The sequence below is a fragment of the Ananas comosus genome, linkage group 1 (assembly GCF_001540865.1).
Source record: "Ananas comosus cultivar F153 linkage group 1, ASM154086v1, whole genome shotgun sequence".
Classification (NCBI taxonomy): Eukaryota; Viridiplantae; Streptophyta; class Magnoliopsida; order Poales; family Bromeliaceae; genus Ananas; species Ananas comosus.
In genome coordinates, this window is record NC_033621.1 from 21239078 (window position 1) to 21266460 (window position 27383).

Consider the following 27383-nt stretch of genomic DNA (forward strand, 5'->3'; position numbering starts at 1 on the left):
TATATATATAATATATATATACGAAAAAAATATTCATAACATCAAAATAAGACCTGACCAGAGGCTTTGTCATAGGGCCCAGTAATAGTTATTCTCACTGCACGTTTGGATAAATAAATCATAAAACACATCCTGAGATTGGAATTTAAACCGCCAAATGAACTCCGTATTGTCGTTTTTTTTTTTTTTTTTTTGAGAGATAGGTAGCACACACTCGGCCGCGCTACCCACTTCGTTTATTTCTTTTAAAAATAATCTTGGCTAGAAATATGAATCAACTAGGATTTAAACTTGGAACCTCATATTGTTGTTATATGACAATTTTCATTGATTCACATTACTTGGTATAGAACTTGCATCTGCAAAGTATGCATTCAACCACTAGTTCCTATTGCAGTTGATTAATATTAGGGACTTTCCCACCTACATTCATGCATTTAATATTAAAAAAAAAAAAAGAAGCTAAAGTATAGAAAATCTTCTTGCACTTTAGCCTCGATCTCAATTACCCCTCCATATTAAAAATTGCATCAACTATTTCTACACTTTGTCATCATCTCACAGAGATCCAAAATTCTAAACAATTAGACTAAATATTCATTAAAACAAGTTGACATATCACATTGTTCGGCATCTCAATAAATATCCAATTTGCAACTCCAAAAATATATAAAAAATTTTAAATAAAGAAATCTCCTATTTTATGGATACTATCAAAATTGATAATTTATTGAGCAATTTATTAAATTTTTACAAGTCTACTGCATTACTTACAGATAATTTTTATCTGCAAATTTATTTTTACAAAATTTTATAGCTGAACCAAATAGCTAAATCCGTTTGAGATAATGGCAAAATGTAAGAAAATAGTCGATGCAATATTTTATGGAAGGGTAATTGAGACAAGCACTAAAAGTGCAAGAGGCTTTTTATAATTTAGCCTAAAGAAAAAGGGGGCAATTTTAATGCTTAGTAGTTATCATTATCATTATTATACACATGAAGTTGCAAACCTTAATCCCAAAAACTTCCAATTGCTAACACTGTTTAACACCTGGAGGTTGTAACAAAGCTCATAAAAGCTAATAATAATGCGCATTAAATGGCGAAACAGGTTTCTAGAGCGACATCAATAAGGACGGTACCTGCGACCGCGATTACCATCACCACTACCACCACCGCCACTGCCACTGCCACCTCCTTTTCGGCCCCCGCTGGAGCTGCCACCTCGATTGCTGCTGCCTTGATGCGCGGGTCCCATTGGAGCCCCAGGTTGTTGCCTGCCACAAATTATTGGGCCATTGTTTGCATCACAGCACGATAATTGAAGTAGAAATGTGTTCTATAGACAACCAAAATGAAATGAATGATTAATATAGATGAAGCGGGAGACTCCGGTGGAAAAAAAAAACAAACAAACAAACAAAAAAAAATGCACCTCGATCCTTAAAAGCGTGCTTTCATGATATTCAGGTAGTACCTACATACGTTGTTTGCGCGCTCGTCTATACTTTCTTCACTTTTCACAGGCTCTGGGATCAGATATTTTCTCTCTCTAAATTTTCCAAAACTTTTCTTGTTCTATTTAGTAGTGTATTTTAATATTTTGCGTTGCGCATTGCATGCCAACTTAAGCTTATCTATAAACATGTTCGGCGGGCCGTAATGCCACCAAGGGCAAACAACGATGTGCTCATCAATCACAATTTGTACTCAGTACTCATAAACTGCTAGGTTTGAATCAAAGCTGGCATTCTATATCAGGAGGCGAACAAAAGTATTTGACAGATCTATCTTCTTTTTGTCATGCGAATGAACAAAGTGCAACAATATTAACTATGACAGACTAATATAGTGATAAGTGCTCCCTTGATAGTACCTCCGTAGGTTATTTTGATACATAAACAAATTAATATGATATCATCTTGAATATCCTCACACAAAATTGTTCAGGGATAGCATAAGGATCATTAATGCTTAGAAACAGCTAGAGAGATTGTTCTGTTTATTTCGGCGATGAGACCACATCTTTATTACTTTCCGGGCAACAGAGTGAACCCACAAACATGCTATTGATCCACTCTAGCAAATTCATGTATATATACGCCAATAAAGTATGGATTTTTTCACCTCCATTTATATGGCATATAAAATGAAATAAAGTTAATTTTGCAGCACTTACAATACATAGCCAACGCGCCCGTCGGGTAATACCATTGGCACCATTGCCATGCCAGCAGGGTTCGGCCCCCTTCCATAAAACATGGGCTGAAATAATCAAGGCAAGAATAGAAAACAAGTATGGTGAGAAATTTCTGTTTACATGTCAGGAGGGGAAAAAAAAAAAAAAATTTGGGTAGTGTTTGGTCGAAAATTTCCATTCCAAGATAAAGATAAGTATCTCCAATGGGAACTCTAGTTCACAATGCCAGTATCCCCAATTTTTTTGGATGGGAATAATGGGAACAAACATTAAATATAGGCTGCCCATGGTGATAGTGCAATCCCACCGACCGATGGAATTGGTATTCACAGTAATAAGGCAGCCCACTGGGAATACCTGGTGTGCTCTATTCCAGGTAGGTATTCAAAGAATAATACAAGAGCTGGGGAAACAGTGCCTATTATATCCTCCAAAATTCTGCCTTAAGGTTATGTTTTTGATGTTTTCCAGTAGGCCCCATAATCAGCCCCACCGGAAAATAACCTACTACTAGTACCTGAGAAGGCTGAGGGATCAAAACCCTATAAATATGCACATGCAGGGTTCGATCCTCTGCCCGCGAGAAACAGCACGGATAAGAACCACTGCACTAGGCAGTGGTTCTACCTTAGCGGTAAAAATTAGACCATACCTGCATGGGAGCTGGAGCAAGCGCACCATAAGCACCTCCCATTAAGCCATAACCAATAGGGAGCGGATAATTGGGCAAGAGAGGACCTTTTTGAGCACTAGGTGCTGTTTCAACTTTCTTATCTGATGGAGGTTTCGCCAGAGAACAATCAAGAACATCACCTATTTACAAATGGATCTGAGATTAGAACTGATAGAAAAACAGAAAACAAACTAGTAGACCTGAGCAAACACCAGAATGATGGGTCAGGTTCTAGCTGGGTCAGGATTTAGGGTCAAGTAAGAATTGCCCAACCTGAGATCTAGCTAGTATTTTGGGGCTGAACCCAGTCCAAAAAGACCAGGTCTGCCATGACAATTGAAAAATAAATAAAGACCTAAATCTGACCCAAATTTTCTTAGGCCTAATTCGTTTAGGCACGTCCAGGCCCAATGAACCAAAGTTGGACCCAACAGGACCAGCCAAAAAAAAAAAAAAAGAGGCCGGGCAGGTTGGGTTGCTTCTTATGTCTACAACCATATAAGGCATGCAAAATTATAAGTACTAGAAATACTAAAACTCACCATCAAGTTCATACTTCTCAGTGTTCTTAAGCGCCTTCATGGCCATCGACCGCTCTTTAAAATGCACAAAAGCATACCTCTTCTCATGACCGGGCTTTGGAGGCGGCAGCACCACCTTAGTAATCTCTCCATGGCGTTCAAAAAGCTTTATCAACTGATCTTGGGTTACATTCTTAGGCAAATTCTTTACATAAACTGCCTTCACCTTAAAGTTGGTCACAAGAAAAGGAATTTACAAGATGCTTAATTGAGATAGACTTATGCAATCAAATGAAGGTAAAAATAAATGGACAGTCCCTCAGCTATAGGTCATTTGAAATAGACCCGCCAATATTTTGATTCCCTCTTAAACTTCATTTCGATTTAAGTAATTCAGTCTGTTGAATTGGGGGGAATTCCATTAAGGGCTTGCTTGGTTCAAGGGTGGGATTGAAATGGATAATGGAATGGGAATGAATTGGAATGGTAATTGGATTGGTTCACTCCCCCAAGACGTTTGGTTCATTTGTGGATTGGAAATTGGAATGAGTTATTCACATTCCATTGTTTGATTCGTATAAACTAAAAAATTATAGGATACCATAATACTAATTTTACTCTCAAATATAATTTTATATTATTTAAAATTTATGAAAAATATAATACTATTCTCTAATAATTTTTCCAAAAAAATATCAAATTTATTTTTAAAAACTTTTATTGATGTGGGTTAGGGATAGGGTTTTGAGAGAGGATAGGTGTTTTTTTTTTTTTTTGATGAGAGAGGGGTGGAGAGATCGTATATATACAAGATAGGAGAGTGAGATGGTTGCATCGGCCTTGGGAACTTAGTGGGCTTCGGGAATGAAATCTCAATCCGGGCTAGGAGACCGGAATCAAGTTGAAGGCTTATGGGCCATTCCCATTCCAGTCCGAAATAAGAATCCCAAACCGATTCCTGTATAACCAAACAAAATTAACCGGATTTGATCAAACCAATTCCCATTCCATATCCAAAATGGATGAACCAAACAAGCCCTAAGAGTTAACAGCTTCATTAGTTATTAGTTGTTAACTTTAATGAAAGACATAGTTCAGTCAACAGAATCCACTAAATAGAACAGAATAACTGGAATTAAAACAAACCAAAGTCGAACGGTGCCGATTAACAACAAAGGCTGGAGGATCCATTTTAAAATGACCTATAGTTTAGAAAACATTTTTCCCTAAATGAAGATAATGCTATTAAAATAAAACCTGAGAGCTTGAAGAAGAATCCCCACTCCTAGGGTCAGCCCAGCTCACTGTGGGGGCATTAGAATCTAGCTTGAATTTGGGCATGGACATCTTCTTTCGTGAATATTCAGCACATCCATGGTTGTAATACTCGATAAATGCAAAGCCACGATTACGGCTAGAATTTTGTGGATCCTACAACAGCACACAAGAAATATCAGGTGAGAACATGATGCATTTCATGCCCCACAATAAATCAAAGGATAGCATCCATGTGATATTAACAAAATTCACTGATTCTTTAAGTGACAAAGTTACCATTAGATATGTATAATACATCATTACTTATTACAAGTGTATATTGAAAAAATAAAAAAGAAAAAGAAAAGAAGCCTTACCTTCATCAAGTCAACATTAATAACTCCAGGACCAACTTCACTAACAACCTTCTTCAAATCATCCTTCGTCCAGTTTCTAGGAACATTTCCAATGAATAGACGATGCTTTGCTTGCGATGTGGAGCACTTTATCTTCTTCCCCTGACAAAATTTTCCACACCCAGAATAGTATATAGCATTAGAAGTCGCAGTAGAAGAATAAATTTAAGATATGGACCTAAAAGGACAATACCTAATTGTAAAGATTCAAAGACAAGCTCTTCTTGCAATTTCATCAAACAAAGAGCTAAAATGATGAAAATGCACAGGCTAAAATGCAAAAGTTTTTCACTGTAAATAATTAGAACGAAAATTTGAATCATCGATATTTCTAAAAACTTCTTAATTACGCACATTGGTTCATGATTTTCGATAGTACTGTCATACAATGTAAAATAAAATTTTAAAAACAAAAAAAAAAACACAACCATTGACGATCTCCCTAGCAGATGGAGAGACAAATGTTTGGATTTCTGAGATTATCCTCTAACAGGAGTTGTTGAATATCAAAAACTTAATTACACGGAATTCCCTTTTTTGGAACGAGCTTAAGGAGTGGCATTATTGGCAGAGAAGACATCACTAATTTCAACATGATTACATGAATCAATTTTGTAATGTTTACTGAGATTAAAAGGGCCAGATCATAGATTCACATTAAGGGATAACTTCCAAATATGACAATTTGCATCTTAAGGAACAAGCAGTTCAAGATACTAACATTCAAAAGAAAGGTGGTATTATTGATTGAAAACAATAGCACTAGGGTGCATTAAGGCAAGACTAGCCATTGAACTAGTTCAAACCCCTAATTATTTCCATATTCTATAAATCATACTAATTAGCACCATAAAAGAGGAGAGGGTGAAGGATTTACTTTAAATTCAGCATTTCTCAAATCTCTAATAGCCTTTGCAGCTAATTCTTTCGTTCTGAAAGTAACAAAGGCGTAACCTTTGTTTTCTGATGAATCCTTGCCTTTCATCATCCTAACCTGCGTTCATTAAAAACACTATATCAAGATTAACACAAACTGAAGAAACAGCTTATGACTGGGAAAAAAAAAAACCAACAGCTCACCTCAAAGACCTCGCCAACAGACTCACAGAAATTTTTCAAATCTTCTTCTAAAGCATCGTGAGGAATATTGCCAACATAAACTTCAGAACCATGAGGAGGAAGAGCAAGGAGTTCAGCATGCGTTTTGCTTTCATCCTCATCAGTTTGATCATCATCCTTTGATTCACGCGGGCCATTCGTTCCAGGTCCACTAGCAGTTTCTTCCTCATCGGGGTCCTCCTCCTCTTCCTCCTCTTCAACGACCTCCTCTTCCTCCTCCTCTATTTCCTCTACTTCTTCTTCAACTTCTTCATACTCAACCTCTTCTTCTTCCATTGTCTCTTCATGTTCTTCAACTTCAGGCTCCGGCTCAGGCTCAGGCTCAGGCTCAGCAGGCTTTACTGGTTCAGCTGGCTTTGCACTTGCTTTCCTCCTCGGCATTTAGTGTATCTAAAATAAGCTTGCAGGGCAACTGTGGGCAAAGCACAGGAGCCAGAAGCAAATCGAGAGGGAGGATAGAAATAGAGAGAGGAGGAGATAAATAGAAAGGCCAGGAGTTGCAAAGTAAGAATCTGAGCTCAAGCCAAGCCATGGTATGGCAAAGGAGTTTCAATGTGAAAAAGTTTGTCCTTTGATGCCAAATATAGCGGTAATAGAAACAAACAAGAGAACGTATTTCGAATGACGAACAAGGAGGATGCTCAACAGATGCAAAAGAAATGAAAAGATTTAGAAACTTGCCCACATACAACTGCTGGTTTAATTGCATAATTCAATATATTCCTAATCATTGAATCAAAGAAAGAAAAAGGACTAACTGAAGGAACAATTGTCAATGTAAGACGCAAGCAATTGGCATGGAAACAAACAAAGCCAGGAGTAAACACTGCAACCATAGTATCTGTTGTTCTGCAGGATAGAACAATTGGTTCACCTCCATCTAAAGTATGTGAAATTGCTAGGCAAAAAAAAAAAGCAAAAAAGAAACAAAACCTCTACATACGACAATATTTCAAAAAACTAATTAGCCATTAAAGAGAATAATAGCAGCACAGTACTAAGAATCCAATCCACAGAGAATATCATTTCATCAAACATAATTACGTAAATACATATACAAAAATAAATAAAATTTTACCAAAATTAATGATGCCACAACAACACCTCGCCATAAAATTTAGGCTAAAATGCAAAAAACCTCCCCTGAAATATTGTGTAGTTGCATAGTTCCCCTATCTATAACCCAAAAAGAAAAGAAAAACTAAAAGATCTAATGAAAAATATCTCTATGAGGCTACAGCATTAAGAGAAGGGTAAAATCGCAAACTTGCTCTTTTGTCGAATCCTCCTACTCAACCACCACCTTCTAGTCCTCCCTATTCTCTCCACCTCCTACAACTCATCCCCCTTATTCTCTTCTTCCATCAGTCCTCCTTTACAGCCACCACTTCCTCCTCGACGCATCTCATTCTTCACCTCCTCTATCATCTCATCCTCTCCTTCTACTCCACCTCCTAGTACTCTCCATAGTCTAGGATTCAGCAAAGTTCGGACAAGGAAAGGACTATGGGAAGAAAATTAATCTACGGATGAATAAATAAGTCTATGACTGAATCAATGAACTGTAATATTAGTAAATCAAGATAGCTAGATGGAGAAGGAAAAATCCTTGATTGGAAAGAGTGCCAAAGAAAATTATATTCGTTATCTTAAACTAAAGTCAGTGAGGGAAACTGGTGAGAAACAATTAATAACAAAGAATCACCTCTTATTTGTCAGTATTCTATGACTTATAAATGTTATAGGTTAAACTGAAAACTTCTAAAAGACCAGTACAAGACTAACTGCACTAGAAAGAGCCATACTCAAAACAAATTAACAGTCCATAAAGTGCAAGCTTCAATAAAACCAAATGAGATGATTTTGAGATGAAAAAGAAAAACTACATAGCCCTCCTAACAATAATAGGATCACACCAAACAACTCAGAATCAGCTATCAATTTGTTGTGAATCAACTCACAGGAGAAGCATGCCTCATAAAACTACGTCCAATATGAGTAAAAACTGACTCTGGTTAGAGAGAGCATCAAATGAACAGGACTAGAAGTAGAGAATCAGCCAAAAATCTACTGCATAGTAACTCACATAAAAAACATCCTTGTGAAGATACAACCAATAAAGAAAATGAGTGGGTCCTAGGAAAACTAAAAGATCTCATTCCAAACAGTTCTGAGAACATGTAATCTGTCTCACTTCCTCCCATAATTGCTTACATATACTAAAACCTTGTAGTAAACACTAAACAGCGGAAACTCCATTATCAAACCAATAGTTCGCTTAATAATTGTAATCAATGACTAAAAGTTGATGAAACACCCTCTTTATCGACATATAGTCCACCAACTTTCTACAAAAACATAAGCTTAAGACAACACAAGCAAACAATAGTTTCACCAATTACGCTTTTCAAAAACAGTAAAACCTGCACTACATAGGAAACCAATAGTGATGTCAAATATCAGCTGCTAACTCTTCTAGAAATAACAAAGATCAGCAAAAAGCAAACACTCCAAGCATTCAGGTTAGCTACAGAATTAACACCACAGATCTGGAGCAGAAAAATTAACGATCAAACAAATCCAGCTTAGCAGATCCATCAACTACTAAAAGGATAGCATCACATCAACAAATTCGAATCACAGCACGAAAAATCTCGTATAAACCCTAATTAACACCTTTTTGGGCCATCAAACATCCCCAATCTCAGCTCCCTCGGTCTCAACTGCTGTAACAACAATCGCAAGACGCCGGTGACCATAAAATCGAATAAAATCTTCCTAAATTGCTCACAAAGCTTCGATCTTTCGAAGGGATCAACGTTTACAACAAAGAATGGAGATCATTATGGCGAAGAGATGAGATCTCAAATCAATGTAGTGAGGAGGAGAGGGGATCTGAGGGGGAATACTCACCACGAGAGGAGGGATTCGGCGGGAATCGAGAGGATGAGAGCGAAATCGAAGCAAAAAAAGAACAAAAGGAACCCTAGAGAGCGAACACAGAGGTTGGGATGGGGTTCGAGTCAATTAAGAATGCCAGAATTACGAAAATACCCTCTTCGGCGTAGGAGGTTCTGGGAGGAGTTATTGCCTAGACCGGGTCCACAGCAGCAGCCAATCAGAGCACTTCACATCGGAAAGTCTATGAGAATAGCCAAAAATGTCGTTTAATAGACCAGTTGTGCCACGTCGACTACGAGCCAAACGGGCCAATAAGTTGTATAGGGTCAAATTTATGGAGTGCTTTCATTTATTTTGAATACTAGTGCTGGATCCGCGCTTCACAGCGGCCGATAAATTAAAATATATAATTATTAAAATTTTAAAATTAAAAAATTATAATTAAATAAAAAAATTATAAAATAGTGTTACGTAGTAATGTACATTACAAAAAATATTTTTTTTATTAATATTTTCTTAATTTTAGAATAGTATATTATTCTAACAATTTTATTTAAAAATTAATCAAATTTAATAGTTGTAAAAACTGTTCTATAAATACTTTTTTAACTAAAAAGTTAAAATTGGAAAACTTATGTCAAATTGTCGAAAAGGTGAAGATGTCTTTAACTTGTTAAAATTGATTGAAAAAAATATTTCTTACATGCACATGATATATATTAACATTCTATACACCACAACTTATATTAGATGATAAATATTTTGATATCAAAACTTAATTAAATATATATTATCTATAAAGTTAATAATTTAAAGGGTAAACTTCAAATACCCCCTTGTGGTTTCACTTTTTCTTACTTTAGTATCTTGTGATTTAAAGTGTATCAAGTTAGTACCCTGTGGTTTTGCACTTTTTCACTTTAGTATCATGTGATTTAAAGTATATCAAGTTAGTACCTTGTGGTTTCGCACTTTATCACTTTAGTACCATGTGGTTTCGCACTTTATCACTTTAGTATCATGTGGTTTAAAAACCACAGGGTACTAACTTGATACAAAAATAAAACCACAGGGTACTAACTTGATACAAAAATAAAACCACAGAGTACTAACTTGATACACTTTAAACCACAGGGTACTAAAGTGATAAAGTGAGAAACCACAGGGTACTAACTAGATACACTTTAAACCATAGAGTACTAAAATGAAAAAGTGCGAAACCAGAGGGAGAGTTTTTAAAGTTTTCCCTAATTTAAATTCTATTTAATGAATAAGATTTTAAAATAAAAAACAAAAAAAAAATAAGAGTCGAAGAATTAAAAAAAATACAAATAAAAAAATTGAAGATGAAACAAGAGCTATTACAGTAAAAATATAAGAAGTATTTAAAAAAAAAAACTATAAGAAGAAGTATATTTATAGCAGCAGTAAGATTTAAATATTAAAATATCATATGTTTCACAATTCGAGCCAAAAAATTATAACTAATTAACATTTAACACTTAAAATATTGTGTCCCTTATAGTTTGAACAGAAAATAGTAATCCAAAAGAGTTCTAGAAGTAAAGTTTCACGCATTTTATAGTTTGAGGACCAAAAGCACAATTTACTTTTTTATACCCAAACGCTAATTTTTTACCCGATAACAGTAGTTCTCGGTTACCTATAATAACCGGTTACAACTATCCCCACCAACACCTCCATTTTTTATATAAAACAATCTAATATTTTTCTTATTCCATATTATCTATCCAAACGCTATTTTTTAATCTCCGGAAACAACCCAATTTTCATCCAAACGCTATTTTTTTTATCCCCATATTTATACCTATTCCTGTAATAACTAGTTCTTACTTATATCCCAACCAAACGAAAAAATTAGCCAATTTATAAATAGAGAGTGGGTTGAACATTGGAATCCTCAACCTTCGGATTCCAATGTCCGGAGAAAGTGGAAACGTGAGTTTCCACCTAATTAATCCACCTTATTAATTAAAAATAATAATAATAAATACTAATAAATAAGAATAAAAGAATTAATAAATCAAAGATAAAATAATAATAATAATTAGAAAATTTTGGATTTTGTCACCAACAAATGGCCTTTAAATGAAGGGGATTTATGATATACACTTATCTTTTGGGGTGTATCAATAATATTTTTTTTCCTTTTTTAATAAAATGCTATCTATACGGCTATACATTTCATTAAAGAGTATACATTTTATGCTCTCAGATTCTAAGTTTCCCCAAACTCTTTGAAATTTTTAATTAAAAAAATGATAATATTATGATAAATCCTAGCCACACAAAGCATATGGTGGAAGATTTAAGCTCCAATGCCTTTTTTTTTTTTTTGCTGAATTTTAATTTAGTCTTTGTAGTTTAGCATATTTTTATTTTGCTATCCTATAATTTAAAAAATAATACTTAACTATCTAATGATTTTATCTTTATTTTTTATTAAAAAATCTATTATCAAATAGAATAGCAAAGTGAACTTTTTTTTTAATATCCACAGGATGATAAAGAGCAATGTTTTAAACTACAGGATGACAAAATAAAAATTAATTAGATTGTGACATTTAAGTGTAACTTTTTAAAGTAAAAATGAGTTAACCCACGAATGGGTCAAATTAACGTTTACCATTTTTTTAAGGTGTTTTCAATTTATTTGCCACAGTCCAGAATATAATTTTTTAACATTCAATTCTATATATTTTTAATAAGCATGTAAATAATGAATAGCAGGTGCATAGGCTATGAGCAGGATTATAAAAAATTATTGGTTAAAATATAAAAAAAGCTATGTTAATATCCATCGTTTTCACATTTTCAGCAAAATTTATTTTTTTTAAAAAATAAAACATTTAGCGTCCCTCCTTTCTCTGAAAAAAAAAAAAAGATTGTAGCACTTAACTTTTATTATAATAATTCCGTTTCTATTTCACGTATGAATTATATGGTACAACCAAAAAACTTGTTAAAATACTTATTATATTCCAAAAAATGGTGAGAATGTATAAGAATTTTATATTTTCCCTCAAATTAGATAAATTCCCGACTATATACTAATTAACTTTTTTCCATCATATATTCCAAAGGGTTTAATGATATATTAGTAATTAGCCGATTGTTTTTTTTAGAAAAGTAATTACCCGATTGTAGTGCGTAAATTATGTATAGAATAGTGACGAAATTATAATATTGTTGGGAGCCGAACGTCCTGATCCTTGACTTGGTCAAAAATCTTCCTCAGGAAGCGCGTCGGGATGCGGAACGGCTACGATTAATGACCCTTGAAGTTTGCGCCCTTCGACCGGATCAAGCAATTCGGCTGATGAGGGATCGAATCAGCCGAGTTCAAAGACCTTTACTATAAACTCAGTTCGGCTGAAAGAGCCGAATGTACAGAATGCACAAGATTTTAGGTCGACTGATGAGCCGAATAGATGGAATACACAGTGACCGGTCGACTGAAAGAGCCGAATGCCTTAATATAAAAAATGAAGTTAGGAACTCATACAAAACAGAGTGTGCCTAAAGGGCATACAGACTCTGAAAATTTAGATTACAACAGAGTGTGCCCGTGGGGCATACAGACTCTATAAATCTAACTTAAAAATTACTCCTAGAAAAGCAATAAATGCGAGTAAAAAAGATTACATGTAGACTACTCCTAGAAAACAATAAATATAGAAAATGACAATATTGAAAATACGGTGGTATTCTCGTTCAGGAAAAAAAAATCCAATTTACAGGTTTCAAAGTTACTATTTATAATATCTTATCAGCCTATATTATTAGTTGGTTATAGTAGCGGGGGAAATGGTATAGCCATGATCATAAAAGTTACGCCCTACTTCTCAACCGTTCCCGCCTAAACGCTTTTGATCTTCAGGCGTCTTATTGCCGACTCCTGGTGTACCACGTGCCATTATTTTTTTAGCTCATACGTGGATTAGGTCGGCGTGTTAATTTTTTGGTATCAACAAATATTATTGAGTTAAGTACTATAATTTTAAATTTAAAGGGGCAAGTAGAGATTTTTAAAAGACAAAAGGTAAAATAGAAAAATAGTTATTGCTTTTCACCCCACATGAATAAAATTATGATTTTTTTTTATTTGTTTCTCATAAGAAATGTGATTGAATTTTTTTTACGATACCCACTAAGTACATTATTTTTTTTTACTTAAGACATTTTTTTAAAAAAAATTAATGATATAAGAACTTAATGGACTTGTGAATCTTTAAAAAATTGAGGTAAAAAATAAACTGGACTTTTGTCATGCTATAGCGGCTGTTATAGTCAATACTTCCTATGGTTTTAATCTTTTATTTTGGCCAACTTGTATAAAAAATCTATAAGTTTTGAGCTTTTGAAAAACTAAGCCGTCATTTTTGATTTTTAGATTCGGTCCGGATTTTCAGCAAACTGACCAAAACCCTTATATCTTTTTATCGCGTTCTTTTTTTTTCTCGCCGAAGAAGGCGACGGAGGCGGAGGCGAAAGCGGAGGTGGAGGCAGAAACGACCCCTTACCTCTACCCCTCACACCCTCGCCCGCGCAACCCCCGCCCACCCTCGCCCTCCTTGTCTCGGACCCCGCCGACCCTTTTTTTTTTTTTNTGCGCCGCTTTTTTTTTTTTTTTCTCTCCGACCCTCCTCTACCGCCTCTGCTGCTCTTCGCGGTGATAGCGAGTACGGTAACATGTCTTCTTCCTCCCCTTCACTTTCCACCTTAACTGGAGCGGATTTTCTACCTACCAAACAAACCCGCTATCCCTACTGCCGCCACCGGCGACGAAGAGGAAGTGCTTCTCGGGGCCGAGAAACACGCCGACGAGTGAGAGGGACAAAAATAGTTACACAGGAGCATCTCGATTAGCAATTAATTTTATTTTAAAAAAAATTAAAAGGTTAAAAACTAGAGAATAATAAAGAAAATTAGAAAAGAATGAAGAAGAAGATGAAGTTACACTGTTAAGATTAAATCATATTATTTTAAAAGAACGTTGCACTATTATGGGCGTAAATTGCACTCTTTGAAATATAAATTGCACTCTTTAAAATAAAAGTTATATTCTTTAAACGAAAGTTGCACTCGTTGAGAGATATTTACAATGTTTTTTCTCTTATTATACTTTTTGAGATATAAACTGCACATTTAAAATAAAAGTTACACTCTTTATAAGATATTTATATTATTTTTTTCTTAAATATTATGCTATGTAACGTTTAATTTAAAATATTATTATTATTATTATTATTTTGAAAGAAAGAGAGTTGTTGCATGCTTTATTTTTTAAAAAATAAAATAAACTAAAAATATATACCGCGTACGGTAGGCAGCTCGTGTTGAGAAAAAGAAGTGGGTACATCAATCATACATACATGTTGCTAAAGCGGTGCACGGATGACGTGGTGCACCAGGTGCAGCCAAACACCCCAAGAAGTCGTCATTCCCCTTACCCTCATCCTCGGCTCCTCCTATCCTCTTCCGTATACAGCAACAGCACTCGTACTCGTTTCCGTCCCCCGACGCTCTCCTTCCCCAAAACTCACGAAGGGGGCGACGAAGAACCCGAACCCCCACCACCATCAACTCCTCCTCCTCCTCCTCTTCCTCCTCGAGATCGATCGCGGTGTAACAAGCGCAGATCCCTCCTCCTCCCCTTGGTCCTCCCATGGCGACGCGGTACTGGATCGTCTCTCTCCCCGTCCAATCCTCGGCTCCCGCGCTCTGGGATCGCCTCCGCGAATCCATCTCCAAGAACGCCTTCGACACCACTCTCTACCGCGTACCCTTTTACCCTCTCCGATTCCATGATTCGAGCTCCTCGGGTAGCTCTGATCGGATCTAGGGTTTGGTTTCTTCCTCTTCCTCACGTCGTTTTCGATCTCTTTCTTGCAGTTCAATACGCCCGATCTGCGAGTTGGAACGCTTGATTCGCTGCTCGCTCTCAGTGATGACCTCGTCAAGGTGCGATTATACCCCATTTTCGATGTCTAGTTTGGTTTTTTTTGGTTTGGTTTGGTGTTGATTGGTTGGGATCGCAGTCGAATGCGTTTATAGAAGGGATCTCGCATAAAATTCGGCGCCAGATCGAGGAGCTGGAGAGGTCTTCTGGCGGGGAAGGGGGCGCGCTCACGGTGGATGGGGTTCCTGTGGAAACCTACATCACGAGGTAAGTTAATACTAAGTTTCCTCTCGTGGATAATGGGGAAATAGTTTGATTTGAGTGGCCGTTTTTGACTGCAGATTTGTTTGGGACGAAGGCAAGTATCCACCGATGTCACCTCTGAGGGATATTGTAAACAGCATTCATACCCAAGTAGCCAAAATTGAGGATGATATGAAGGTCAATCGAAATTTCTCTTTGAAGCACTCCAAGTAATCATATTCATTTTATAGCATTGACTGCTGAATAAATAGAGCAAAAATTGGGTTATTAATTGATGATTTATAATGCATTGTTCATTGTTTATACCTATAGGTTTAGTATTTTAAATGGCTTATACCCTATGCTCTAGGTTATCGAATGTTGAATCTAGAGTTGTTGAGATTTGATGGTGTTTGATGATCATCTTTCTAGTTCTACAATCACACAAATATATACAAACTTAACCTTGCTTACTTTTCTAAGATAGATTCTAGTGCCAGTAGAGACCATAACTTTAGCTGAAATGCTGTAGTAGTGTATTTATTGTCCAATGGTTATCATGACACCGGCATTGACATCCTATAATCTTCTATTGAGACCTATAAATATCTCAAAATGCTGTTTGAGATGATAGGCTTCTGTGTGTTTGCCGCCCAGAAATGATAGCCATAAGTGAAAAGGATATCACCTTTCTTTAAAACGATCCTCTTTGGAGGAAAGCTGATGATGATAAAGTTTTGCTGCTATAGCCGTCAGCATTCTTGTGTTTGGTGGCATATGCGATCAAACATATCCATGACTGAACATGTCACGCCCGGTCCCCAGCCGAAGCCTGCCCAGTGTGTGCCCAGACCTGCCATATGCTAAGAACTTATAAGATGTCTACAACAAACATGACGAAAAAGCACAAGATAATAATAAAATCTAACATGATATCAAAGCACGGAACATAAACTACTCTCTAATGACAAGTATAGAAAAGTAAATAACTAAACAACGATAATAATCCTCAAAATACATACACCAAGGAACCACATAAGTAAAAGCTAAATACAAAATGGTGGTCTCTATACAACAAGGACAAAACACCTCTCCAACAAAAACAAAAAGAGAGATGACCACCTAGCAAAATCTCCAAGCTAAGTCTAGCTAGACGCGACCCCGTTGCCGCGGTCCCTAGCCTCTTCTGCATTGGATGGCTCTGTAAACAAAAATATCAACAAAATGGGAATGAGAACTATTAGTCAATAGTTTCCAGTGGGTAAGCCGCCGATATCAGCGAATTACACCACTAGGTCACTGAGGCATAAGTAGTAAAAGCATAAATAGATAGATAACATGATTAATAAGCAATTATTAAATCACTAAGCTACTATGCCTCCGATTAACATGATATTTAACATGTAATAAAGCTACTCTATCATGAATGAGCATGTACGACTAGTATGCACTATCTAGTAGTGATGATCACATTACATATTTAAATGTCATTGTTCAATTCAACTAGGACCTACACAAGTGTAGTCTGGTTTGCGCCGTGCCTAATGGTCCTGTGGTAGTCAACATTCTCCCTTTAGAAATAAGTCTCGCCCATGGCAATCCACTTCGGCGCCCAATCCCGCACAGGCGAGCATGTGTCGCGTAGGCTAACTCCGGAGTGCAGGCTTGTAGGGAGCGATCCTCACAAGCTTGTGCGAATGAGCACGTTGGCAAGCAAGCATGATCAACGATATAAAGTCCTCGGTTATCATGTCTAAAATATGGTACTAGCACTAGCAACCCAAAGGTCGGATGCTATGTCACTTTGTAGAGGTTTAGTCATATAACTAAGTCAAGTATCGCTACATGAAGTTCATGCTATCTATGTCATGTATAAGTCATTGGTCTACAAGCATGTTAAACCTTTTATTTCACTAATCATAACATGAGTTCTAACATGGCATGAAGGATATCATTTCACTTACAAGTTCAATATACAACTCTCTCTCTACTATATAGAGGATGTAAAACTTGACATGTAACATGTACATCTTAGACATTCAAAAATTCATTTAGACTACATCTATCATGAATATGCATGATTTTCAATTTTAGAACACAAGGAATGACATAGGAGGAGTTCACCCATTTCGGTAAGGTCAAATCCATCGGATACTCCTCGAACTCCTTTGTTTGCGCGAACGAAGTTGTCCACAAACCTCCTAGCACCCTAACAAAAATTCTAAGGGGGTTAGAAGCTTCTAACAAGCTCCCCACGAAATTCCTCAAAAATCATGCCAAAAAATAGGTAGAAAATACCTCAAATGGGAAAAAACTCTTCCAAAACTCTAATGGAGGTTGGGAGGCTTCAATTCCAACCTAAAAGGAAGTTTTGGAACCATCAATTAAGCCCCAAAGGCTCTACCAAGAGAAAACCCAAAACGAAATCCCAGTTTTCCATAACTAGGTCTAACTCCAAAAATCCTCCCAAAAACACAACCCAAGGGAGTAATCAAACTATTAACTTTCTATAGAGCTCCAAACCAAGCTAAGATGGAGCTAGGGTTGGAGATAATTCTTCAACAAAGCTCTATTCTTCAACTTCAAGACTTCTCCAAGGTCCAAGAACAACTATCTATGAAAAAGGAGAAGAAAGAGGAGATCAAACCACTAAAATCACAAACCAAGGAGAAGAAAGCTAGAGAGAGGAAAAGAGGGGACTTACCAAGCTCTCTTTCTAGTTCTAAGCACAAAGAACCCTACATGGGGGTGTTGGGGGTTATATAGCAATGTAACAATCCCCAAAATGACGCTCAAAAGCACCCAAATAGCAAACTGCACAAAACACAGTTTATTGCACTACGTACTGGTACTCGAATTGGAGTACTGGTATTCGGCACCCAGACCCGCAAAACCCGAGCCTCGGTCAATCGGGTTGGTTACGATGTACCGGTACTAGCTCGATGCAGTACCGGTACCCGGCCTAGTACTGGTACTCGACGACTCCGTACCGGTACTCAGCACCCCACAGCTCAAAACCCGAGAGCAGCCTTCTCGATCACGCGTTGGGGTTCCGGTACCCCACTCAGGTACCGGTACTCAGTACCTCAAAACTTGCAGTTTGCAGATTTTGGTGCTAAGGACTCCCTCTCGCGTTCACGAAACACAAGTAATAGGTCGGTACACAGTCAATGACCCCCAAACACACCAAGAACAGATCAAAATACTATTTTGACACTGGAACCTTGCAATTTGCTAAAGTTCAGTGTATTACAGAACATGACCAGTTACACAGGTTGTACTTCTATACTATCAGCAAGGGCTTTGGTTTAGCGGGGAATCCCGACCATAGTAACATGAATGAGGCAAGTATGCAGCAACTTAAGTGGGGCTTGGAGAAGGGATGGGAGACGACATTTAAGGCCCATTTCATATCTAACTTGTTCCATACTTCCTAGAACCTGCCTTGAGTCACATTGAATTACTATATTTTTAAATAAATGTAATAAAATTTAAGAACATATTTTGCATGTTGAAAATAATATACAATTTATAATTTTGTAGGTATGGATGTAATCAATATAAGATTGGAAGATTTAGATGGGAAGCTTTAGATTTCTCTATGTTGCACATACATGAAACCAAATATGAACACAATATTATACAAATATGGCAATACGCCAATATGACTAGTTTAAAAAATCTTATGATATGATAGGTGGGGGATATGGGACTAAAATTATTTTTAATAAATACTTATGAACTGTTTATATATGACAATGTATGTTAAAATACTTCACATGCTTAGATGACATAAAGCAATAAACTCAAGAACTTGTGCAAAGATATAAATATATTTGAGATTTTTTCATCACGAAATAAAGCTACTTAAACCATCATTATCTTGAGTTTCATCAACCATTAATCCATAATGTGTGTCATCCAAATGCCTGGATGAGATAACTTATATCACAAATTTTGGATCTGTAACACATGAGATAACTTGTGCGTCCTTCAAGTATCCCTCATGTATCAGGTATTTTCTAAAATGTTAAAATATTGGATACTTCTATGACTTATTAATATTTGTGCATGTGTCAGGCGCTTCGGTATCGAAAACTTATAGGATAGGGGCACAACAGCTAGAATGAAGTGTCAGTGCTTCAAAGAATGTTCTTCTATTACAGTTTGGACTTTGGAGTTGAATATTCTAGGTTGTTTGCCATCATACAGCCCTAAGAGCGAAAAAAATTTTCTTCCCTTTCTCTCTTTGCATAATAAGCTGGCGTCAGATATTTCCTAATTTAATCAGCATATTAGAAGCCATTCATTGCTGTCCTCTTCTGTACATTGCAGGTTCGAGCAGCAGAATATAATAATGTGCGAAGTCAGCTCAATGCAATAAATAGAAAGCAAACTGGAAGGTATGACCTAGTGGTTGGCTTTTGCAGTACCTCCTACACAAGGGTTTACAATTATGATATATAAATATAAAATCTCTCGAATGTTTTGTTTCTTATTTTAGTTTTGTCTTAATCTTCTGATGTCTAAAACTGCCTTTATACCTGTAACAGCTTAGCAGTTCGTGACCTTTCTGACTTGGTAAAGCCAGAAGATATCATTACAACAGAACATCTAGTGACTCTTCTTGCTGTAGTACCCAAATATTCTCAGAAGGACTGGTTAACAAGCTATGAAACGTTGGCTACCTATGTGGTAAAGATTTATGATGATTATGATGGTGTAATTGATGCAAATTTGATGCCATTATTATCACAATTGATTTCGTAGTTTTGCTATTTATACTCAGTCAGTCAGTTCTTTATAAATGTTCTTCATTCATGTTTTAAAAGTACCAATTATCAACATATAAATGGCAAAAACTGACTTATATGCATAGCACATACTTTGCTTTGCTTTTAGGTTTTATTTTGCTAATTTTTAAATTTTACAATGTAGGTACCTAGGTCAACAAAAAAGCTACATGAAGACAATGAATATGCTCTCTACACAGTAACACTCTTTGCTAGAGTTGCTGACAATTTTAAGATCAGTGCACGTGAAAAAGGATTTCAGGTGAGTTTATTTCCTATCTATTCATTTCTTAAGCATGTTTTGAGTCGCATATAATTGAGATTTCTGTTGGCACTCGTTTAAAGCTGAAGTACATTTATGGATCTTATGCTGTCTCAAGCTTTCTGCTTGCATGATTTTCTTCTTGCTTAGCCTTAGTGGTTATTTCACTAATGAATTCTTCCTCTTGTTTCTTTTGGCTTAGATTCGTGACTTTGAATATAGCCCAGAAACACATGACAATCAGAAAACTGAACTGGAGAAACTAATGCATGATCAGGAAAATATGAGGGCCTCTCTTCTTCAGTGGTGCTATGCTAGTTATGGCGAGGTATAGGACTATTATTACAACCTATGTGAATATCTAACTTTGTTGGATGTTAAACTAATTGCTCTCAAAGAGGACCAATCTCCAGTTTTATTTGGTTGAACTGCTATCATGATTTGCTCATGAGGCGTTCTTCACATTATTGTTGCTCTGTGCTATCTGTTATATCATAAGAATATAGTTTTGGTTGCACAATCGGAGACCGTAATTTTATATCTATCCACTATGTACTTCTAAGACAATCGGATCTCTTAGAGCTGTCCACAATCTTGGGGGCAGTAGACAGTTTCCTGTTGCTTTGACCAATGTCCTTTTTTGGCTTATATCACTAATTTTGGCACTTTCAACAATAGTCTGGCAAACCAGTGTAGAGCTGCTTTTCAAAACCATCTAACATTGGTTTTAATTAATTGTGTAAGCTATCCTCGAAAGTAGCCGGTACAGTAGATCTGAGCAAAATTTGCCCAGCCCACACAACCTGGCCTCCCTGGCCTGCATTTTGTTCATTAACCCAACTTGACTAGGTTCCGCCTAGTCATTTGGACCGGACCAGGCTTGATAGTTCCAGAGTGGGCTTGGTCCAAGCTAGCATATCTTAACCTAGTCCGAGCCCTGGCTCGTGTTGGACTTTGCTTAGCTCCGTACTACAGCTTAGCTCTGTAGTACAGGTTTCCTTGTTCTGTCATTTCATGTAGTATTTCTATCTTAAACTTTTATGTCAGATCCACTTATTTTTGCAGCATGATGTCACATAATCAATGTATGTTTCAATGTATAGACCATGCTGTCTTTTCTGTCCTAGTAATTTTTCTGTTTATCAACAAGTACATAGCGATCGAACAACAAATAGATGCATAATAAGCTTCTATCTAGGGTGATCATCGCAGGCTATATCTTAGATACTTACGGGGAAAAAAAGGAAAAAAAAAAGAAGTAAGAAACCGACATTATGTGAAGGCCAGTTTAAGCATGTATATATATCTGCCTATTTGAACATATTAATTAAAAAATTGAAGTTCGAGAAGTTATCCATCAGTTCAAACTTCTACAATTATCTATATATTATCCTCATTCATTTTTTTGTAGGTTTCTAGCGATCAATTAATTTTTAATTTTGCTTACACAGGTTTTCAGTTCCTGGATGCACTTCTGTGCCGTACGAGTCTTTGCAGAGAGTATTCTCCGATACGGTTTGCCTCCGTCATTCCTGGTATCAACACTTCTTCCCTGCCTTTCTATTATGGCCGCTCATATCACACAATGACATGATGTTTCTATCAATCCAAAATTACTTTCAGTCTGCTGTGTTAGCACCAACTACTAAAAGCGAGAAGAAAGTGCGGGCTATCTTGGAACAGCTTTGTGGCAACGTCCATAGGTATTTGAAATGTTGTCTATACTTTTCTCCTTCTATATTGCAAATTTTATCTTTTGTTAACTGCGCTATGAACTACACCATCATTGATGTGTAATTTATCATCTGTTAGCCTTGTTCTAGGGGGCACTTCACCTGAAAATTGCCAACTTGGCCTGGTTTCTAGGAAGAGCTTATTATCTGCATGAGATGGTTTTTAGCATACATGCCCCTACAGATATGCGAAATTGCACAACTACCCCTGTAAAATTTGTATTTTCATTTGTGCCCTTGAACATGCATGCCACTTGTATGCAAAAGCACGGGGTGTCTATGCTAAGAAGTTTTGCATAGATAACCTTCATAGGGCATTTGGGGAAATAGACGATGTTTTCAAGGGTACACACGGGTAAGCTTGGAAATTCCGACTTTCAGGGGTATTTGCCTGATTTCACACATTGCAGCAGTCCATATGCAAAATCTCGAATCTAGAACTTTTAGCTAGAGTGGGGACCCTAAATTTCAGAAAGTCCAACATGAATCCGCTGCTTTGGGCTTCACCGAGAAGCTGCGTTGAGAATTTAATGAAAAAGCTGGTAGGTCTCGTAGAAGAAATCTATATAAACATCAATTAATGCGTAAAACTATCCAAGTCAAAAAAAAAACCCTGGAAGCGCACAGCCTGCCACAGCCGGAGGACCAACTAATGCATCTAGGCATGGTCTTAAGACTTATTTCTTGCTGCTTATAGGTAATGTGATGCTAACTAAAACTTCTACTCTTTATATTTCTTTTTTTAGCATTTACTGGAAATCCGAAGACGACGTAGGCATTGCCGGTATGGGCGGCGAAGCCGAGGCTTATCCCTATGTATCCTTCACTATCAGTCTTGTTTAATATCAAATTAACTTCCCAAGCTGTTTTCTGCTTGACCAGGGCTTTTTCAAAAGTAATTATCATTAATTTTCATCCCCCAATATACCATCCGAGAGATTCTCGATGTATATTATCCTTTGTGACATGTTCGATTCTTTCGTTGCTCGCGTTTTACGTATCCCGAATTTTGTTCTTTGGGTTGTAGCCGATGATCATCAATAAAATGTAACAACAGTGCGAAGTAAAACATTGTGATTATATCCATGGAGGGTGATGCCATGTAAGTAATAATCTGAACTCATCAATCAGAATATTATTATCTCACCCATCAGAAGCACTTATTGATCTGTTTTTGCACTTCCATAAAAAGATCTTTTTTATGCTGCGCTCCTCTTTGGGTTTGCAATATTTTTGTGTATATTGTCGTATTTATTATAGAATGAATTGCTATGTGCTATATTGCGAGGTTATTATTGGGTATTATAACTGCACTTTTTTGCGCCCATTTCTCGCGGGCGATTTCTCATTGGTTGTGTAGGTGTCTAGTTCCAGTTGAATCAGTTTCAAAATTGTTTTCGGAACGGGACGGTGTTTTTCTGAGTGTGAGCACCTAAAATTCTTTTTAGGGGCAATTGTTTATATACTCCTGAAAAGTTTTCGATTTTTTTATTTATCCCTCTTACAAGGCTAATATTGAAAATACTCTTCTTATTTTTCAAGTCTTTAATATACCCTGTAGTTAAGTTCCGTCAGTGAGCTGCCGTTATCTCTGAAAAATTATCATTTTATTTATTCTAATATATTTTTGTACCGTAACTAACTTTTCTTATATATTCTTCATATAGCAAATATTTTTTTAATTTGTCCTTCAAATATCAATTAATTAATAAAGCACGTTGGGAGCGAGCAGATGAACAGATGAGATTGCTCACAGCTAAATCAACCTTGGTGGCTGGAGGTATAGTTAGTTAATTCGGATTCAGCAAAAATTCGGTACAGATATAATTCGTCTTTTAATTTTTAAATTAGTTGAAAAATACGACTAAAAAACGAATTCGGCAATTATTTAGATACGTGATTTATACGGATATTATACGTTCACCGATTAAAATTTTAGGATAAAAAATTCAGCTATATAATAAATATATAATAATTAATATACTATATATATTATTATTATAATTTTTATATATAAATTAAATATATTTAAAATTATAATAAATATATATTAATAATATATAAGAGTTATATATTTAAAAATATTAATAAATAATTACAAATTTATAAATAAAATATTATATAATAATATTTCTATATAAAAATAAAATACTATATAACTATATATTTATAAATAAAATCTATATATATATAATGTGACGGAGGTCCACGTGGACCTTCCTCTCACCCGGTCACGAGGCCAAACTGGGCTTCGGTGGACCCGCACACGCTGCTCCTTCCGCGCGCAACACCGCGCCCTCTTGCTCCCCGGCTAGGGCGGTGCAAACGAGCCGAGCTCGAGCCGAGCTTATGTCAGCTCAAATTCGGCCTTGAAATTAATTTCGAGCCTAAATCTAGACTCAAGCTCGGCTTGAAATTAATTCGAGCCAAGCTCGATCGAGCGAGCCTAATTTCGAGTCGAGCCGGAGCTCGAGCTCTAAATGAGCCGATGATAATTCTGGAGTATTATATAATCAATAGTTTAATTTTTATATAATATTACTACAATTTGATGCAACATGTCCAATAGTTCAAAAATACAAAATAATTGTAAGAAATGTGAGCTAGGGTGACTGCCTGACTGGGTGAAGGTCAAGAGAAGAGATGAGAGAGAGAGCAGGAGAGAGAAAGAGAGAAGAGAGAGAGAGAGGAACAAAAAATAAAGATTTGGGAATTTGAATGTTATCATGTTTTTGGTTATGTGCAACAGTAAAAGTCAGAAAGAAAGAGAAAGATAGTGTGTTATGTAAATTTAAAATTGGGCTCAATTGCACGATTGTATTTGTTTGGGTTTATTTTATAGGTCAACAATAATGGCCCAAATTAATTAAAGCTTATATATAATTAAAATACATTATTATTTATAAATATATTATATATATATATAATATATAGATATACATTATATATGTGTATATATATATTATAAGGCGTCCGGCTATTATACATATATATATATATATTAATATATATAATATATATATATATAGGTCCGGCTATATATATATATATATATATATATATTACATATATATCTTATATATATACTATATTAGGGTCCGGATATATATATATATATATATATATATATATTAGGGCTCCCGGTACTATACTATTATGAGTAGGATTCCCTCGTACTCATAAGTTGTTTTCGATGATAAACGCTTCCGAATCGACGATCCAACCGTTTAAACGTTATTTACACATTTAAACTTCTTAGAAATTAATTTTATATTTTTCGACATTATTTACTTTACGATCAAGAGGTCACAAAATTGACAATTTTAACGGCGGTATGGGATACTTGCAAGTTTAACGAGTGTAAACGAATCGGAATTTGTTGAATTTTTTATAGAAAATTCTATTCACTACATAGTAAAAGATCAATAGCTCCAATCTTGAATTTGAAGGATCCAAATCATCCTTTTTTAGGACGTCCATTCGATTTTGACCGTTCATTTATGCCACTTGATGGACTTTATTTGATTTCGAAATTTACGAAATTTTTTTCTAGTAGTTTCAATACTAGATCATATTTAACAGAGATGGATCAGTCAATTCGGAAGCCTCCATCTATTGAAAACAACTTATGAGTACGAGGGGCTCAATACTCATAATAGTATAGTAGCCATGGCCTATATATATATATATATATATATTATATATATATATATATATTAATTATATATATATATATATATATATACTATATTATATATATATATATATTCGAGCTTTTCGAGCCTAATCTGCGAACGAGCCGAGTAATATCAAGTTCGGCTTGAAATGAATTTTGAGCCTTTTATTTGCTTCAAGCTCGGCTCATTTAATTTCGAGTCGAGCTCGAGCGAGCCGAATATCGAGCGAAACAGAGTCGAACGCGAGCCGGCTCGGTCGTTTGCCAGCCCTATATATTATTATTATAATTTTTTTATATAAATTAAATATATTTAAAATTATAATAAATTATATTAATTATATATAAGAGTTATATATTTAAAATACTCATAAATAATTATAAAAGATATAGTATATATATATATATATATATATATATAATTATATATATAGGTCCGGCTATATATATATATATATATATACTATATACATATATATCTTATATATATATACTATATTAGGGTCCGGATATATATATATTATATATATATATATATTAGGGTCCCGGTACTATACTATTATGAGTACGATTCCCTCGTACTCTAAGTTGTTTTCGATGATAAAGCTTCCGAATCGACGATCCAACACGTTAAACGTATTTACAACATTTAAAACTTCTTAGAAATTAATTTTATATTTTTCGACATTATTTACCTTACGATCAAGAGGTCACAAAATTGACAATTTTAACGGCGGTATGGATACTTGCAATTTAACAGTTGTAAACGAATCGGAATTTGTTGAATTTTTTATAGAAAATTCTATTCACTACATAGAAAAGATCAATAGCTCCATCTTGAATTTGAAGGATCCAAATCATCCTTTTTTAGGACGTCCTTCGATTTGACCGTTCATTTTATGCCACTTGATGGACTTTATTTGATTTCGAAATTACGAAATTTTTTTTTCTAGTAGTTTCAAATACTTAGATCATATTTAACAGAGTGGATCGTCAATTCGGAAGCTCCATCATTGAAAACAACTTATGAGTACGAGGGGCTCCAATACTCATAATAGTATAGTAGCCATGGCCTATATATATATTATATATATATTATATATATATATATATATTAATTATATATATATATATATATATATACTATATATATATATATATATATTCGAGCTTTTCGAGCCTAATCTGCGAACGAGCCGAGTAATACTCAAGTTCGGCTTGAAATGAATTTTGAGCCTTTTATTTGTTCAAAGCTCGGCTCATTTAATTTCGAGTCGAGCTCGAGCGAGCCGAATATCGAGCGAACAGAGTCGAACGCGAGCCGGCTCGTCGTTTGCCAGCCCTATATATTATTATTATAATTTTTTATATAAATTAAATATATTTAAAATTATAATAAATATATATAATTAATATATAAGAGTTATATATTTAAAATATCATAAATAATTTAAAAGTTATAAATAAAATATTATATAATAATATTTCTATTATATAAATAAAATACTATATAAATATATATTTATAAATAAAATTATATATATATAATGTGACGGAGGTCCACCGTGGACCTTCCTCTCACCCGGTCCACGAGGCCAAACTGGCTTCGTGGACCGCGCACACGCTGCTCCCTCCGCGTGCAACACCGCGCCCTCTTGCTCCC

General features: G+C 35.5%; 2 protein-coding genes across 5 annotated transcripts; one reads left to right on the forward strand and one right to left on the reverse strand.

Moving 5' to 3' along the window:
- LOC109713014 (nucleolin-like) lies at nucleotides 943-9220 on the reverse strand. Of its 4 annotated transcripts, none has more exons than XM_020236944.1 (10): nucleotides 9103-9190; nucleotides 8866-8915; nucleotides 6151-6601; nucleotides 5948-6064; nucleotides 5032-5172; nucleotides 4655-4828; nucleotides 3419-3623; nucleotides 2856-3016; nucleotides 2183-2268; nucleotides 943-1280 (listed from the first exon to the last, which is right to left on the reverse strand). In XM_020236944.1, exons 3-10 carry the CDS (start codon nucleotides 6568-6570, stop codon nucleotides 1130-1132), a joined length of 1455 nt encoding a protein of 484 aa, XP_020092533.1. In that variant the 5' UTR covers nucleotides 6571-6601; nucleotides 8866-8915; nucleotides 9103-9190; the 3' UTR covers nucleotides 943-1129. The 4 variants fall into 4 exon arrangements, with proteins under 4 accessions (XP_020092533.1, XP_020092539.1, XP_020092518.1 ...); XM_020236950.1 differs by having other exon boundaries at nucleotides 8866-8912; nucleotides 9103-9165; XM_020236929.1 differs by lacking the exon at nucleotides 8866-8915 and having other exon boundaries at nucleotides 9103-9220.
- LOC109715870 (V-type proton ATPase subunit C-like) lies at nucleotides 14589-23272 on the forward strand. The gene is made up of 11 exons (XM_020241089.1): nucleotides 14589-14893; nucleotides 15007-15075; nucleotides 15153-15280; nucleotides 15355-15454; nucleotides 19592-19659; nucleotides 19810-19951; nucleotides 20195-20311; nucleotides 20514-20639; nucleotides 21763-21846; nucleotides 21935-22014; nucleotides 22791-23272. The coding sequence occupies exons 1-11, from the start codon at nucleotides 14780-14782 to the stop codon at nucleotides 22885-22887; spliced, it is 1125 nt and encodes a 374-aa protein (XP_020096678.1). The 5' UTR covers nucleotides 14589-14779; the 3' UTR covers nucleotides 22888-23272.

What these genes read in the sequence shown, in the direction of transcription:
- LOC109715870 (XM_020241089.1), top strand. Translation starts at nt 14,780, where the DNA reads ATGGCGACGCGGTACTGGATCGTCTCTCTCCCCGTCCAATCCTCGGCT. An exon ending in GTGGAAACCTACATCACGAG is followed by an intron (nt 15,281 to 15,354) that starts GTAAGTTAATAC and finishes TTTTGACTGCAG; the next exon opens with ATTTGTTTGGGACGAAGGCA. An exon ending in AAACGTTGGCTACCTATGTG is followed by an intron (nt 19,952 to 20,194) that starts GTAAAGATTTAT and finishes TTTACAATGTAG; the next exon opens with GTACCTAGGTCAACAAAAAA.
- LOC109713014 (XM_020236929.1), bottom strand. Translation starts at nt 6,570, where the DNA reads ATGCCGAGGAGGAAAGCAAGTGCAAAGCCAGCTGAACCAGTAAAGCCT. An exon ending in TTAATGTTGACTTGATGAAG is followed by an intron (nt 4,829 to 5,031) that starts GTAAGGCTTCTT and finishes GTGCTGTTGTAG; the next exon opens with GATCCACAAAATTCTAGCCG. An exon ending in TGAGAAGTATGAACTTGATG is followed by an intron (nt 3,017 to 3,418) that starts GTGAGTTTTAGT and finishes ATTTGTAAATAG; the next exon opens with GTGATGTTCTTGATTGTTCT.